Source organism: Anser brachyrhynchus, assembly GCF_964034855.1.
Source record: "Anser brachyrhynchus genome assembly, chromosome: 8".
Classification (NCBI taxonomy): Eukaryota; Metazoa; Chordata; class Aves; order Anseriformes; family Anatidae; genus Anser; species Anser brachyrhynchus.
Genome location: NC_137702.1, coordinates 6886301 through 6903003, shown reverse-complemented (window position 1 = coordinate 6903003; position 16703 = coordinate 6886301). Strand labels below are relative to the sequence as shown.

Here is a 16703-nt window from a genome sequence, read left to right as displayed (position 1 = left end):
AACATTTTGTGGAATGAATTTGGCAGAAAAAAAAAAATCCAAAGTAGACTTCCAAAGTAGATTTTTTTAAGTGAAAAATCTTCAGGACGGATGTTTTACTGAGTCTTTACAGACATCAGTAAAAGGCCTTACAGTGTTAGATATCTTTCATATAATATAAAAATACATGTAAAATGGCTGCTGCTCATATTTGTGAATAGCACTAAGAATGACAGAGAAACAAACTATATTAATTATATAAAACAATTTACTTGTCAAGTTGATCTCACTCATGTATTTTAGTCCAAAAAATGTATTTTAAGATAGCCAAAACCAATATTATCGTCTGTATGAACAAGGAAGGAAGCCCATATCCACCCCATCTGGGACAGCATCTGGGAAAGTTTTAACTGTGAAGAAAATCTATTAAGAAATTGCCCATGCTTTAGAAAAGACAGCTGAAAATCTGGCATACATCAGCCTAAATTCTTAAACTGAGTGGTTACGCAGGTATGGGAAGCTCACTGAGCAAGTTAGTTCACTGTCATGTCTATAGCCCTATTTTGTCCCACACAGGTAATTAAAGACTGCTTACATTTCACTCTGCTACTGGAATACCCCAAACTTTCTATACTAAAATAACAATATAATCAGTAAACAGTTAAAAAAAAAGAAATCTAGAAGTGGTTATTACTACTATTGCAATGCTTGCTTGTAGAGAAGGCTGAAACAAAGCTGCTTCTCCAAAAACACTCTTGCAAACTGCTTTTGTTATGGCAAGATCTCCAAAGCGGGATGACGAAGGGTGTTCCTGAGAAGCACATTTTAGCTACCATGTCCAGCGAGCCAGACTCCCCAGGCACCCTTTGGGGCTGGTAGAGATAGATGTACTGGAAAGAATGATTCAGCACAGAAGCCCAAGTCAGACACGCTGAATCACCTTTTTAAGCACCTACTCGTATTCCACAGGGAGCCTACAGAAATTAGCCAGCAAACCTAATCAGGTAGGTGAGGTGTCACGAGCTGGGCAATGCTATTACACCCACATGATCCTCAGGATCTCAGCACCAAATCACAGGCTGCTTCTATTTAAGCCTAAGGAGTTACTCTGAACAAATTATACTCACTGGAGCCAGTCAGTATAATCGAGTACATTACACCTAATTGTTAGGACGCACCTTTTAACACCTGTAAATACCTCCCACACCTATGCCACTGGTGACAGGAGCAATGCCAAACCACCAGGATGTTCTTCCAAACAAAGTCTATTGCTACAATGTAAAACAGATGTCAAGGCAGCAAGTATTAATAATTTCTCTAAAATACTTAAACAACAGTAACACAAGATGCAGGTTACCATGAAGGGCGTAAGGTACAACACAGAGGAGAAAGCAACACATTTTTCTTACAGACAAATGTCATGATCCAATGCAGTATCCCTTACCCTTCTATGCAAGTTGCTCAGAACATTCCATACTCTTTTAATTCCCTATACTGTCGCTACATGACAAGGAAAAGCAGTATCCCATTGATGTGATCCTTGTTCCGAGACATCCAATATTCTCTCATTCAGGCGTCCCACACAAGCAGTGGGGGATTCCCACAGTGAATGTGGCACAAACAAGGACAATGCTCAAAACCATCATGAGACAGCATACAGGCTGGTTCCTATCTATTTCAGCTGTGGCTGACTAAAATCCATGTCATTTCCTGAAGTGAAAGCTCTTCAATTATATTTTAAATCATTCTTGTTTAATCACAGATCTTTACAAAGGAAGCAAAACAAGGTCACTGTTCATGTCCCATGACTTGATCACATTACTGCAGGTGTAGCAAGTAGGATGAATGATAGCTTTTATGAAGAACTAATTAAACTGGTAGCCTGGGCGCTTGAATGCATTAAGTAACTTCAGTTTAAAATTTGCAGGAGACCAAAATGCAAATCAAAAAGATGCTTCCTGGGAAAATGAAATTCAATTTATTACAAATTGAGACATCAAAAATATTCCTCAGCTCAGCTGCTTTGGGAAAAAGCATCCTCCCGTTTCAGAAAGTATAATTTGAAAGAAATTGGTTCTATCCGAAAATTCTTCTGCCTTCCCCTGAAGTCATGCTGCCAGCTGACCCTCTGACAAGCTGCACTTAACTTATGGTGGACCGGTGTCAAACTTTTCTACAGCTTAGCAACACAGTATCTGTAGCATTCTGTAAAGTAAGAATGACAGTACATGTCAGCCTGAGGAGTCTTGTGATCTCACCCCAGCAGTTAGTCACCATTTAGCACAAAATGTCCGGATGGGCCACATTCTGCACCTGCTGCCCAGAGTGGGTAAGGCCTGCCTCCCCTGTTACAGAACAGTGGCCTAGCCAACACATGATATATACCTCAACCCACCAAGAATTTCTTATGAAATCAGGTGAAACTGCATTCCTGTGCCTTGAATTTCAATATTCAGATGCAGGGTCTATGCCATGAAACACAAATAAACCCTTAGTTTGACCAATGATACCAGGAGAAAGGAGCTCAGACAGTGAGCGTGGCACAACTGGCAGTTCTCGGAGCAGAAGGGAACGAGGGTGGCCTCAGGCTACTTTTATACTTTCTTGATCTTATCCTACCTACTATTCTGGGATGCCAGACTGCTGTTAAGTTGATCATGCTGTCCCCAGTGCCCATGAATGGCTGAGGAAGTAATGCAGCTTTGGGCACCTCTTCAATAACTAGCAGACATGACATGTCTGAGAGGAGAGTTGCTAGGGGCAAGTCTGCCAGCTTCAAGGCAGATTAGTTTTGTGGAAGATATCTTAATACAATTGTATATCCACTTCTAATACACGCATGATCCACTCCAAAAGCAAACTGTCTTCGAGTGAAATATAACTCTTTCGGGCAAACCATAAGCAGCTCAAGGCTCTCTTGGCTTCTGCACAGCCTGATGCTCACCATGAGCATTTAAATGAAAAGACTGCATGGTCAAACACTGATGTACTCAAAATTCCTTTTCCTCTGGATGGGGTGCAGCATATGACACACACACTTTCTCTCTTCTTTTGTTACTGTTTCTTTCACCTTCAAGCCTCTTGACAGAGGACAGATTCCTCTTGCAAGCTTTGGAAAACCACCACTGGAAGGGATTATGAATGCAATTGCAATCTTGCTTTTCACCTTGGGCATCTAGTTTCAAACTGTCAAATGCAGAAAGACTTTTCTGGGATGTTAAAATAAATGACCATCAATGAACTTTGATCAAAATGCTTAAGATGCACCTTTTTTATGGTGTGCAGATACCACGTTTTTGCTTAAATTTATGCTAATCTAGGTCATGCTTCAGTCAGTTATTGAAAAACTGGAACAGGAGCTGACTCATCAACACAAATAGCAGCCCACTCATAGCCATACAACAAACCCCAGGGCCCATGGAAAAGAACAGAAATTCAATTAGAGGGAAAATTTTCATCTGCAGTAATAGAATGAGTGTTCAATACAGTATTCTCAAAATTCTGCTGGTACGCGAATTGCCCTTACATTTTCTAGGAGAGTATTTTGCTTTAGATGCATTTTGTTTTCATAACTGACTGGTGGAACTATTTGATTTTTGCCTCTACTGCCTGTGAAACAGCTCCTGGTCAAGCTCCCAGACATTTCCAAGTTCTAATCCATGCTCTGCCAATAGATCCTTGCTTTTAAACATGACATTTTATTTTCAGATCTAACATCCCTCCAATAAACTAATAAAATGGCAATGACATTCACCCACATGTCACTTACGAGTACAGCTCTGATTAAAGAAACATTTTTCTCCTTGAAACTTGTTTTGAAAATAGAAAACATTACAAAAAAAAGTTGAGTTTTAACTTGTTTATACTTTTGCTGTGTTTGTGGGACATCAAACATTTACCTTACCCAGAATTTATGAAATAAACATAACTAGTAGTTCAGGTTAAGTGAACCTTAATTTTTTTTTAATCCAAGAACCCAATTTTTGATTGAATTTCATACTCTGGTGGTGGAATGGGAAATAAGGACAGGTACAAGGTATCAAGGCCAAGATAAAAACAAAAAAAGAAACATAAAACTAATTAATTCCCATCAGTTTGTTATCCTATTTTGAAACAACATAACCACAAAATACTAACACAGAGAGAGTACTTTCTGGGCACTTTCTGTGCCTCTGCCCTACAGAGTAAGTCAGGTTTGTGTAAGCTTACTGCTGCTTCATTGCTAAACAACTGGCCCTAAACTGCATGCACAAACAACGTAGGTCAGACTTGTAACTCTTTGGGCAAAAAAAGCACTTACTCTTTAGGCAAAGAAAATTTAGGTGCCACAGAAATCATTAAAGACATGGAGAAAAATAAATCAAATGAAACTGAAAGTCTTTTTTTTCCAACTGGATGTCATGCAGGAACCTCTCAGGGTCATTCAGATACTCTAATAACCGCAACTATTAAGTAAGATAATTTATAAAAGGCTAAGAATACGATCTTGGCTATGACCTTCTAAGCAGAAGCATATATCAAAAGACCAGTAACTAAAAATAATTAAAAGCAAAACAAAACCTGACTTTGTCAACACCACTGTATTAGCCATTGTCTTGTATCATGTTTCAAAAGTGTATTATCATTGAAAAATGATATCACAACCTTTAAAGTGTAATAGTTCAGACAAAAATATAAAGGAATACTGGACTGCATGAAAACAGTGTCAGCAATGTACATGCTGTGATACTAATCAGTGTGTTTCAGAGAGTTACAGTTAATGAGAGGAGGAAGAAACTCCTTTCTCTCTTTCTCTCTCTCTCAGCCTGAAGGAAATGTACCAACAATATTTATTTCACCTTTACCTTGTTTCCAGAAAATCCAACAAACTCCAGCAATCTCAGAATCCGTGCAGGAAACATGGACAATGTCTACAGAAAGAAATACAACAGTTATGCAGTTACAGACTTTCATACCATCAGCCACCCTGTGGTTTGCTACAGAGGACATCCTGTGCCATGTCACCACATCTGACCCCTTGTTTTTCTGACCAGAACACAAGCAACGGCAGCAAATGGTGTCCGGAACAGCATCCCAGGCTTCACTCACGCATCCTGCCCCACCAGCTGTCCTGCCAACAGCCAACTCCCTGTCCTTGGTTGCTCCCTCAGTGCCAATTAAATAGGAAATGGAAGTCAACAAGCACAGGCATTTGCTGCTCCTGAGCGAGGCTTCTTCCAGCGTGTCCCAGTGGGTCCCGTCTCATGAAGCTACAACCTGCTCCCGTGTGCCTCCCAAGCACTGCCCACTGGGCTAACCTAGGTCACCACCACTGGCAGCTGGGCGCAGGTACTCTGCTGTATCATCACAGAACGTGTCCTTAGGCTGTGTCAGACGAAAAAATTGCTCAATTTATAATTTCTCCATCAGGACGTGCACGTGGGCCTGCACACACACAGCAGTATTGGCACATTATGGGTAGCAGTCTCTTTATTTCTATAGTGTATAACTATCTGCTGCTGTTAGACCAGAGACTGGGATCCTGCAAGTATCAGCGCACACACCTAATTTTAACCCCATGACTAGTAACACCGATGTCCATGGAACTTCTCAGGTAGTTAAGAACATTTTCAGGAGTTTGCAGACCTTGAGCTCAAGAGAAGAACTGCTGGTACATACCAAATTAAATGCTCCAACCCCAAGCTTTACACCTCCCTCAAAATGAAGATGGTTCTCTCCTTTGACATAATGTGGAGACTGTATGAGACTGTCCAGCTCCCTGAAAAAGCACAAGATTGTGTCATATTGTCAGTAAAGAAAATGATTAACACTAATTACAAATCAGTAAGAAAGTAATCCAATTACCTTGACCTATACAGTAGTTCAAAAAAGGTGAATTTGTCATAACACCCAGGTGAACAACACCTACAACATTTTGTTGGATTTATCAACAAATCATTTCTGTCACATTACTATCAACTCAAAAATATGGAGTCCTGGAGATGAATTCCTGTCAAACAGACATAGTCAACTTGCAACCACATTTCTGCCTGAAAATGTTTCACGAATGGCTGTTGGGATTTACTGTTACAAAAAGAGACGATGGGGCAGTGCAGGAGAGAGGACTTAGCAATTTTTTAATTAATTTGATTTGCATTTCACTAATTTCTGGATTATGTATTCCATTTTGTGTATGTTCAACCAAAAGAACATTGTGTTATATATAGGAAAAGACGATTGTAAGAAATTTTAAAAAGTGAGCAGGTATATTGGAAATTATTTGTATTTCTAATCTTTGTAGATCTCAACTTGGTAGTGTCCCTTTATTTACCTATGTAAGCCAACTGGATTTGAAGCTGCTTTTTCCCCAAGCTTTCCACAGCTATGTATTTTTCACATTATTGTTTTAGTTCAATTTGCTTATGACTAGGGAAAAAAAACAACACTCTTTCAATGGCAGCCACATATTTGTATGCAGGCTGTCATGTTTTTATCTGGTGGTTGTTGCTAATAGATCTAAGACACTTCACTGTAATTGCAGCCTTTACAGTGGACCTGCATTTAGTCACCTTCAACCCACACAAATATGGACACTGTCATCTTTCTCCCCTTCAGTACACTTCTGTGGAACCTGGAATGGATACTGTTTTGTGTCTGATATACGTGACTTTTTGTGGCTTTTCTGAGCCCAAATTTAAAGTCCTAAAATAAAACAAAATATGATGCAAATTTAATTTTCACCTTTTAAAATTATTCATTAGTCTCTACCATGAAAGTTTTCTCTTTTTTTATGCACTGACAGCAAGCAAATGTTTCATTCTAAATTACTATATTATTTCACTCCACCTTTTTTTATGGTAACCTTTCCTCCTTGAGAGTTTCATATCTTTGCAATATTTACCCCTACTGTCTTTGTCAGGGTTGCTGTTGTTGTGGATTACCAACCTGTTCTGTTGACAGCAGGGAAAGCAAAGATCACTTTTTTATATCAGAAATTATTGTGATAAATATTAATCAATCAAAGCAAACAAAGGCTCATTTCCACATTTTTGCTGTAACCTTCTGCACCACACTCTCACCAGGGCTGCAAACAATTATTTCTTGCCACATCAAAGGTACAGTACAAAAATCATAATTGCCAATCTCACATACAAACTTCCCCTTTGTTAAAGTATGTCTTAGTAATATTGAAGTTGTTATTAGCATTCTTTTGAGGGAGACCACCTGAGTCCTACTAGATTTATTACACTTTGTTTTTACATATACCAGAGCTGTTCTTAATTTATTGAGGCACAATAGAGTATGCTTCCCATGGTGTACATTTTAATTTACCTTTGCAGAATTTACTACTGCACTTCAAAACACTTTGCACATGTTGAAAATCTCTCTCCATTACCTCCCAAAAAGAAATATGCTTAGGCAGATGTTTTTGGCTTCTAGACGCTAAGTAATGGACATATTGTGAGTTTAGATAAGCAACCCTGCTTATCATTTTTAATAGCATGCACCTTCTCTTTAGAGTAGAATAGCTGCCATACTTAACCAGATTAAAGGTCCAGCTAACCCAATATTTCACACAGACAGTGGCATATGCGTGGAAAAACATCCTCTATGAATTGTCTGTTCGGGGACTTCATGATGTAGAGAGACTGCATCTGTTCTATCATGCTAATTAGCCCTGATAAATCTATTTCCTGTACATTTGCTTAAATCTTTCTTTGAAGCCATTTATATTTTCCATTGCAAGCTCTTCATTTTATATTCTCTTGATTTTTAGTTTCATGTCTTTATTATGGAATTACTTGTGCTTCAGCTACTGGATTTGAATGTTCCAAAAAGCTGCAGTAGGAACTACAAAGAAATGCCAATTCATAAGCCTGATGACCTGTTTCATGCCTGATCATATCTCAAGTAGGCAAACTTTGGCAGTTAACAAGGGAAGGGTCCGCTACCACTTCTTCTATTCCCTGTCTACCTGATGTAAATTTAAAATCCAAATCAACCATAACATCAATGCCTTTTGTTTTGCAAAGAAGAAATTTGTGTGGGCTGAGAAAGGCTCTAGATGTGAGGCCCATAATAAAGGCTGCAATAAATATATCAGAAAGTAATTTGTGAATTGGAGAATTTGACCAGCAGCACTTTTTATGGAAAGAGTACACATAATCTTGTCATCACTCTGACATACCTGTATGTTTGGTAACTGTTCCTGACTTTGATGCCTCCTTTTATGAAGCTAACCATATTCTCATCCTGTTGGAAAGGAAAAATGTTAGCAATATGAATTTATAAGCATTATAAACAGCTTCTGTGTTCTGGAGATGAACACATGCCATGAACATAACCATCATTACAGTGACAGTATAATTCTCTAAGAAACAATACATGCATTTATGACTTCCTTTCTATATTAAAATAGTTTTACTCTGTTCATATTATCTACAGACTTTACTTTGATGCATTCTGTGATTTGTATAGCTCCTGTGACCTCTGGACCATTTGAATCTCCCTAATGGACACAGGGAACTAAACTAATGAATAGCATCTACGGTACATGCACTTGTGGCTGTTTCAAAAAATAGCTTTCTTTCATTTGTCCTTCAGCATGGTTAAGATCTGAACGTTTCCTGGCTCAGCACCAGATACAAATAACTGCCTGTCCTCAGGAGTCTACAGAATATAGTTTCACATCCTAAAAAGGAAGCAGGGTAAGTAAAGTTATGCAGGATATGCTCTTTCTGGTCTGAATTAAGTGCCTCCGAGACCCATACTAGTGTGGTAGCGTGTTGCTTTACTAGTTATAATGAACTGAGAACTTACAAAAAAGTGTATCTGGGGGACCTTTAGTTAACAGCTGCATCCCAAAGAGAAAACTCTTTAGTCCCATAAGTTTCTGGTGGTAGTTTCTTGCTTCATTCATCACATCTAATCTGTCATTCTGGTTTGTTTTGGTATCTGCTATTACTTTGGAATAGGAAGGCTACATGCGTTTTAGCAAATGATTTTTCTGTGATGGTATTTTGAGAGGCTGTATAACCCATTGTGGAGAAAATAGCATAGATTAGGTGAAAACAGCATAGATTAGATGAAAGTTTGGTTGTTTGCTGTTATTATCAAGAAAATGGGGCCCAATTCTGCTCATCAATATGTAAACAAAGAGACAGAACCTGCCCCAAAGAGCTTTCCATCTTTCTGACAGTCGGGAAGATAACCCAATCAAAGTTACAGAAAACTGTAAAGTCTGGAAAAAAATTAATTATGAATCAGTGTAGGAAGCCTAATGGCCTGAACTGAAGGGCAGGGGCTTACTTCTGCAGACTGCAACATCACCACTGACAGGTCTTTGACAGCCATCCTTAAGCAGAGTTGTCAAGAGTGATAAATGAGGACAGAAAACCCCATAAGAGAACGTGTAATTCCTGATATATCCCCAGAGCCTTGAATCCCAGTAACATGCAGACAAAATAATCACAGAAGGATGTGACCCTGTTTTTCTTTGTTCTGTAGAACAAATTGTGTTAGCAACTGGGGAGGGGCTGGGCATACCTATCCACATGTAAAGGTTCAGTTGTATTTTCCTCTGAATAGAAAAAAAAGTACATTTTCCTTTGAACAGAAAATGGAAGATGAAAGAAGATGATTTCAAAATGTTTAAAGCAAAATATTTAAATCAATATTCAAGATACCAGCAACAGAGGTAACCAATACAAGAATAGTTCAGCCTCCCCCTCAAAATCCTGATGCTAATTTCTACGTTTTTTCAATCTGGTTTGGTCATTTACATTAAGCATCAAAATTAACTGACTGCAGTAGCTGTTGGAGACAAGTGCCTTTGTTTAATTTTTAAAACCAGTTCATGGGTTCATGAAAAATTAAACACAGCGAAAAAGAGGAAGCAAAAACCAGTTATTTTTCATGCAGAAGAAGACAATAAATTATTTTCTTACTCTTACATTTCTTATGTATTTATAAACATTTTTTAAAATAGAAAACTGTGAAAACAGTGCTTAAAACCAAGAGGCACTGTATTAAACACATTTTTCTTACAGGCATAATGCAGAAGTTCTGGAAAACATTGCTGCCATAGCTTCAGATATTACCTGAACTGTCCCCAGTGCTACCAGCCACTCGTCCCAAAAAGTAAGAATATGAAAATAGGTAGATACACCTCAGCCATTTCAAATTCAAGCATCTTACCATAAAGACACTGTTATCAGCACCCTGAAAACCTTCAGAAGAAGCTATTTTGATTACTGGCTTTGCCATGAAGCAATAGTTTCTAGCAGAAGGGCAAGGCAGATAGCTGAAAAAGGTGATGTTTCATACACTAAACCACAAGCAACACAAATCAGAGCCCATCTGGCAACTCCCAGTCATTATAAAACCACCGCCTGCATTTCATTCTCTATCAGCATCTCTGACCTAAGAAGCAGAAGCTCTTTGTAAATGTGACTGACTTCTATTATCCCCTCTGCACAGATGAAGAGGCCTGTGTTACTGAGCAAGTCGAGGCAGATCAAAAAGAAAAATCAGTTACCCAGGCTCCAGCTTGCAGCTTACATTGTTAATGATAGCTGGAATAAGTGTTGCTAATGCTGATTTCTCAAACAAATCAAGCTTCATTAGTCTAGACAGATAAAATTCAAAGCAGAGGGAGAGTTCCCATTCTTTTAAAGACATGCAGCACTATTCAGCAAAAAACATGTGTGGAGCTTAATAGCTGTGCAGACCATAATAGCGTTCAAAAACAAACAAGTGAGAAAGAAGTCTTGGGAAAGCAAACACCAGTCTGACTGAAACAAAATCTCCCTTGCATTCCAGCCTAGCCTAGCTTCAGTGACTACTCTCTCTCTCTTTTTTTTTTTTTTTTTTTTTTTTTAAGATCTGATATCCCAACACACAGTATTTGAAAATCAGTGTTTAGTGCAGCAACATTTCACACATCCAAAGGGGAATGGAGAAGGGCATCATAAGGGACTCAGTCCAATTTGTAATGAGATAAGCCTTTTCAGATAATTATTGGGCATAACCAAACATGTCACTATCTCACCAGCAAATAATTCAGATAAAATCCAGATTTAATCCAGATGAAAGAGTCGTAGATCATTAGGTGAAACCACAGACTTCTATTAATTTTAACAAAGGAAATCTGTACAGTGTATATTATTTTGTAATGAGCCATGCAAAAAAAACCATACCTGGAGGAATGTGAGTGCTGCTCTCTGAAGTAAACATTCAGCATAGCAAATTTCTGCATGGATTTCCTCTAGTGTCACGTGGAGCAGGAGAAAACAAAAATCAGATGAAAAATAATTTAAAAATACTTAGACCATTAATAAAGGAATAAACTCACAAATCTCAAACTGAGAAAAACTTTTTCCAAATTGGCTGCAGTGTTTCAGTTCTAGACTATCAAAGGAACTCCAAACAATAATGATACACGGTTAGAGAAATTTTGCAGGAATGATGACTTCCAGGAATTCTTGGATCTAGAAACTTTCTAGGCATTTCCCCACTTCTTTCTAGGTATTTCCTTACACAGCAATTTTTGGAAATACTGAATCAGCAACCAATATAAAACAGTCAGAGATTTTGGACATGGTGACACATCAATTACTAAAACGCTGATCTAGTGATGTTGTAAAGGACAAATCAGAAATTTTGTCAATGAGTCAGCAAACTGTTAAGAACATGTTGTGTGAACAATTATATACAATTCCACTTCCAACAAAAAAGAGTAAAATTAGAGATAATGTTACCTTCAGTGAAGTGTTCAAGGCTTTGTCTATGCACAAGGTTGTTGATGGAATCAGCTACTGTAGATTTCTTCCTAAATCTGCAGAAAAGTCAGTTTGGTCATTCTGAACATGAAGCAAGATGAGAACCCTATCTTTCAGCTGGCCATCCATATAGTCACCAACATACCTCTAGTATTCGCCAACCCTCTGCCATCTCACTATGTATGCAAACCTGAGCATATTCCATGTAGAACTTTGTCAACATGATCCTCCTGAGATCTGTCTTTTATCCTTTGTGCATAGAAATCCATTTTGATGGTGGAAGGGGATAAGGAGGCTTTTTGATTCACTGTGCGTGTGCATGTGTGTACAGCAGTGGGAGCACTGCTGGCTAAAAGACAGATGGCTACAGCACAACCATCACCAAAGGGAAGAACTGTGCTGCATCTGTAAATGGTAAATAGCCTCCAGACACTGCAGAACCAGGGCAACAGATAGGACGAAAAAACTAATTGACAAGAAAAATCAGATACTGCAGTAAACAAAAGTTTTCAGGACAAGAACGCTGAAAACCTGAAGTGATGTAGCCTAACCTCATTATTGACCCTCCTTTGAGCAGGAGGCTGGACTAGATGACCTCTGGATGTCCCTGCCAATCTCTGTTTTCCTATAATTCCTATGAAATTACATCTCTTTTTCTAACTGCATGTCTTTCAAGACTTTTCCATGAATGGACTATTTACTGACTGAATTGCCCCACACTTACTTTTGACAGGTGGCTTGAGCTTCTTTCATTGTGTTTCCTGCATTCATTATGTCCTGAGGATCAAATGTCATCATAGCTTGCATTTCCAGTATGGTGGCATAAGTCAGTGCATGATACATACTGTCTTTAGTTCTGCAGGAAAACACAAGATTCAAAGAACAGCTGTTTTGATTTTATAATTACTTTAAAAAAAAATCCAACTCCAGAAAGAAATCAGTCTGATGGGAAAACTAGGTCCAAATGAACTAGAAATCAAACACAAAGGACACACAAACAGTCACTATAATCAAGAAATGCTAACAGATTCAGATTCGTGCAGGAAAACATGACTGCATCTCCAGTTTCAAAAACTGTGCTAAAATGTTCTAGTTCTGAGCTAAAGATAGGTATTTAACATACCTGAAGTACAGGAATTACCTGCATGGCTAACCATTCAGGGAAATCAAATCACTTTTTTTTTTTTTAATAGATTACCTAAATGAACTCTACAGCACGTGACACAAATCCAGACATCGTTCTTCTATTTTAGGACAGTTACTCAGGACAGACTCAAGGAGATATGTAACACAATACTATAACCCTGGCCAAAATAGCATCTTTTTTCAAACACATCTTTCTACCAGAAGCATTCCAGTCTAAACCAAACATTATAGCTTTTTCCTCCTCTCCTCTTCTGCTAACCTTCCGCCCCATGCGTTCCTGCAGGACGTCAGATGATGCTTCTTTTACAGAAAGCGTAAAAACTTCTACAAGAATGCAAGGAAGACAAGTGAATTCCAACTGCAGCCATTGCCAGCACCTTTCCTCTGGTGGGAAGGCTTTACATATTGCATGCATTTACAGCATTTATGCAGTAGCCACATATGTTATAACCAGCTGCAAATGAATCAAAATATCTTCAGGCCTAGAGGTCCAATAAAGAAGACTAGGGAAACAGGCTGAAGAGAAAGCTCAGATGAATTCCTGCCACAGGAACTCTCTGTGGGCCTTGCTAATTCACCCATGACAAACTCCATGACTTAGACAAACACTGCTAAAGAGCTACATTTGTTATTTCCATTGTTTACACTTTTAGAATGGATCAGATAGTTCCCTATTGCAGGGAATATACACAAATACCTGCAATCGAACAGTACGCCTGTTCTCCATACATGCACTTCAGGTGTTTGTTTTTCAAACTGAGCGACTTCGTTGTCTTTTTTTTTCCAAGCAGAAAGTGATGTGCCAGCAACATTCCCTTGAGGCCACGAGAGCTAACAGTAATCTGGGCTGATAGCCTGCTTGAGCAGGCAGATGGACAAGAAGACCTCCAGAGGTCCCTTCCCACCTTGGCCACTCTGTGATTATGTGATCTTATTTTAAGGAGAAAAGCGAAACTCTGAAGACACCTCAGCTCTCCCACTTCCTCTCCCAGGAAGACATTTGCCTCCCCAGGTTTTGATACCTGGATTGTACTGAAAGATAATGTTATGGTAGCCTTAGACAACCCTGCACTGATCTGGACAGTGTCCCCAACAGTGATCTGGTAACTCACGGTGCTGGTCTGAATCCATGCACTGATTCTATTGCCGGGTGGAGTGAAACACCCTAAAGTGTCCTCAGGAGTCCCTGATGTTTGGTTAATATTTTCCAGAGACAAAAAAAATAACCTTTTCTATATCTAAAGTAACCCCCACTCAATGACATTACGCAATAAAATCACCAAAGAGAAATCCCAGTGATTATATGATCCTGACTTGCCTCGTTATATGTATGTTTTGAGATCTAGGGATTAAAATAATACCTGGTACCAGCACTGACAGCATTACACAGACACCTGGTGCTTCCCTCGCCACCCTCCATAACGATGCCGAAGGGTTATTTTTTCCAACACACATGGCACAGAGCAAGCGGGCTGTACTGAAGAAATGTGCAGTGCACATCTTTAAGCCACAGAGCAGTCAGTGTTTTGTGACTGTCCTTAATTCCTCGTTGCCCGCACCATGTCCACAGGTAACAAGCTGCTCTAACCAACCTCTAAACCAATCTAGCAGAAAAGCCATGTGGGGAAATCACCTACTGCTGTAAGTACTGTGAGCCCCTGGACTATACTGACAGCCATCTCGTTTCCAATGTGAAAAAGAACAAACTAATAACGGAGAAATTAGCTTAAAGTCCAGCGGAGTCATGACAGCTCTGTCTTGGCCTCCTGGATCAAGATTCTTTCAGTAGACTGACAATGCAAAGCAGAAAAAAAAACCATATAATATGCCAACCTGATGAAGTGTTCCTGTTCACTTGATTAGTCATCAGCCTCAGTGGGCGCAAAGAAACACAATTCATCTCACCTTTATTAAAATAAAACCCTTTCCAAGTTTCATATTCAAAGCACAACAAAGGCACTAAAATAGACCTCTTCCAAAACTTTAGAAATTTGCTTTCAAAATCAAAGCAGATAAACATTAAATCCACTGTACTGAAAGGAAAATTTATACTTTAAAATAGACAATGGTGAAGAGGGATTTTTCTCTCCAACAATTTGCTTCTGATGCAAAATCACTCCTTCCCTAATCAATGGTTTCATCTATCTTGCTTATAGTATTTTACAGGAGATTAAAGTAGGTTAATGTTTCTCATTAGGCAATTGGTATTTATCAGCATCAAAACTTAGTATTTTTTTCTGCAGCTGGGAGATAGACAGCAATGCAACCATTTGTAAACAAATGTAGCAGTTATCTATGCTATTTATACTAAATGAATAACTGGAACTGCCAGTTATGTTTCGTTTTAAGACCTGCATTTTATATGGATGGATTCAGAATGAAATATAACAGCCTTTTTTTTCCTCAAGACATTGTTGGAGGACATCATCATTATCCAAACACTTTCTAGAGCTTCAAGCTACCTCCATGTGCTTCCCCCTTACTCTTGTACTGCTCAGTACGACAGTCACACACCTTCTTGGCTAGTTCTCAAGGAACGCCCCGACACCTCACTGAACAGCATCATATTTGCTTTTGCTCGACAGAACAAGAACATTTCACCCCACAATGAAGGCAGACATTAAAAGGTCCCCATTCAAACCTTAATAACCTTTAAAAACTTTTAAAAACTCAGAATACAAAAAATAACATTGAATATTGTAATTTGGATTAAAAAAATTCCAGTGATGGTAAGTAAGTATTACAGAACTCCGCTATGCCAAGAGCAGTTGTACAAGTAGCCAGCAAAGCAGTACCAGAATGTCTTCGTACCCACCTGACATATTCATACATCAAAGGACTGAACTTACCTTTCAGACGCAGTCACTCTGGAATTAACTTTCTACCGGCATCTCCAGGGGCTTTGGGGAGACTATTTCCAGGATAAAGTCAACTGCCCAGAATGAATCATTCTCATATTTATAATATTGCAAGCAGCAAGACAGATGTGTTGCAGCTTACCCAATGATCCAGATTGCTCTGCGTCATGAATTTATCTTTATTATTTACTATTCTCCCAAGCGATCTGACATCAGCGAACCATCAGGTGATTATGTCATGCTTTCCTTCAAGATGATTGTTAAAATATTAAACATTTGTTTCACAGAAGGGAAGGGGAAAATCTCACTGTAATCAACTCTTTCAGTGCTAATTATCTGCTTGCAATTACAAGAGAATGAAAACCTAGTCAGCTTTTAATTGATTTGCTGTATCTTGGGGTTGAGGAGGAACATGAGATTTGTCCCCACCCCAGTGACAAGTCAGTTTTAGTGTTACTCACTGTCACAGTTACCAGGGTGTATATTAAAAATAAACATTTTGTTTGGGAACTAAATTTAAGGATTTTCTTGGTGTTCTTAGTCTGAATATGAATATTCCATATAAGAGATTAAACTAATTAAGCCTACTGCACAAACCACAAGAGAACTGGAGCCCACTGTCAAGCAACCAGAGTTTTAATGATAAGAAAGAAAACTAACTCTAAAACTTACAAGGTAGCTGAGGAAACAAAATGTTACGTAACATGAAGCAAAAACACCAGATTAAAATTTTTATGAAACAAGTCCTCATCTTTATGGACCATATGTTTTTTTTATAAACAGGAAAAAGGAGCTTTATCTCAACACAAGTCTAGACAATATCCTTAGATATTTCTTTTTAAGCTGCTAAGAGAGATCTTCCGATTTTAATTCTCATCCATTGCCAAAATCTGTTCTCAGCTACACATGGTACAAATCAGTTGGAAATACATTTATTGTGGAAGCCAAATGTGAGTAATTT

The 16703-nt window shown here is 38.6% G+C and overlaps 1 protein-coding gene across 2 annotated transcripts in view; it reads right to left on the bottom strand.

Annotated features, from left to right (window-relative positions):
• Positions 1-16703, bottom strand: part of TTC39A (tetratricopeptide repeat domain 39A) — a 46229-nt gene that overhangs the window by 16586 nt on the left and 12940 nt on the right. For both annotated transcript variants that reach the window (XM_080603306.1, XM_080603307.1), the window contains exons 3-8: positions 12463-12594; positions 11718-11794; positions 11157-11224; positions 8147-8211; positions 5638-5737; positions 4824-4889 (exon numbers count right to left, since the gene is read on the bottom strand). In XM_080603306.1, the coding sequence (XP_080459432.1) occupies positions 4824-4889; positions 5638-5737; positions 8147-8211; positions 11157-11224; positions 11718-11794; positions 12463-12594 (508 nt within the window). The remainder of the gene's footprint in view (positions 1-4823; positions 4890-5637; positions 5738-8146; positions 8212-11156; positions 11225-11717; positions 11795-12462; positions 12595-16703) is intronic.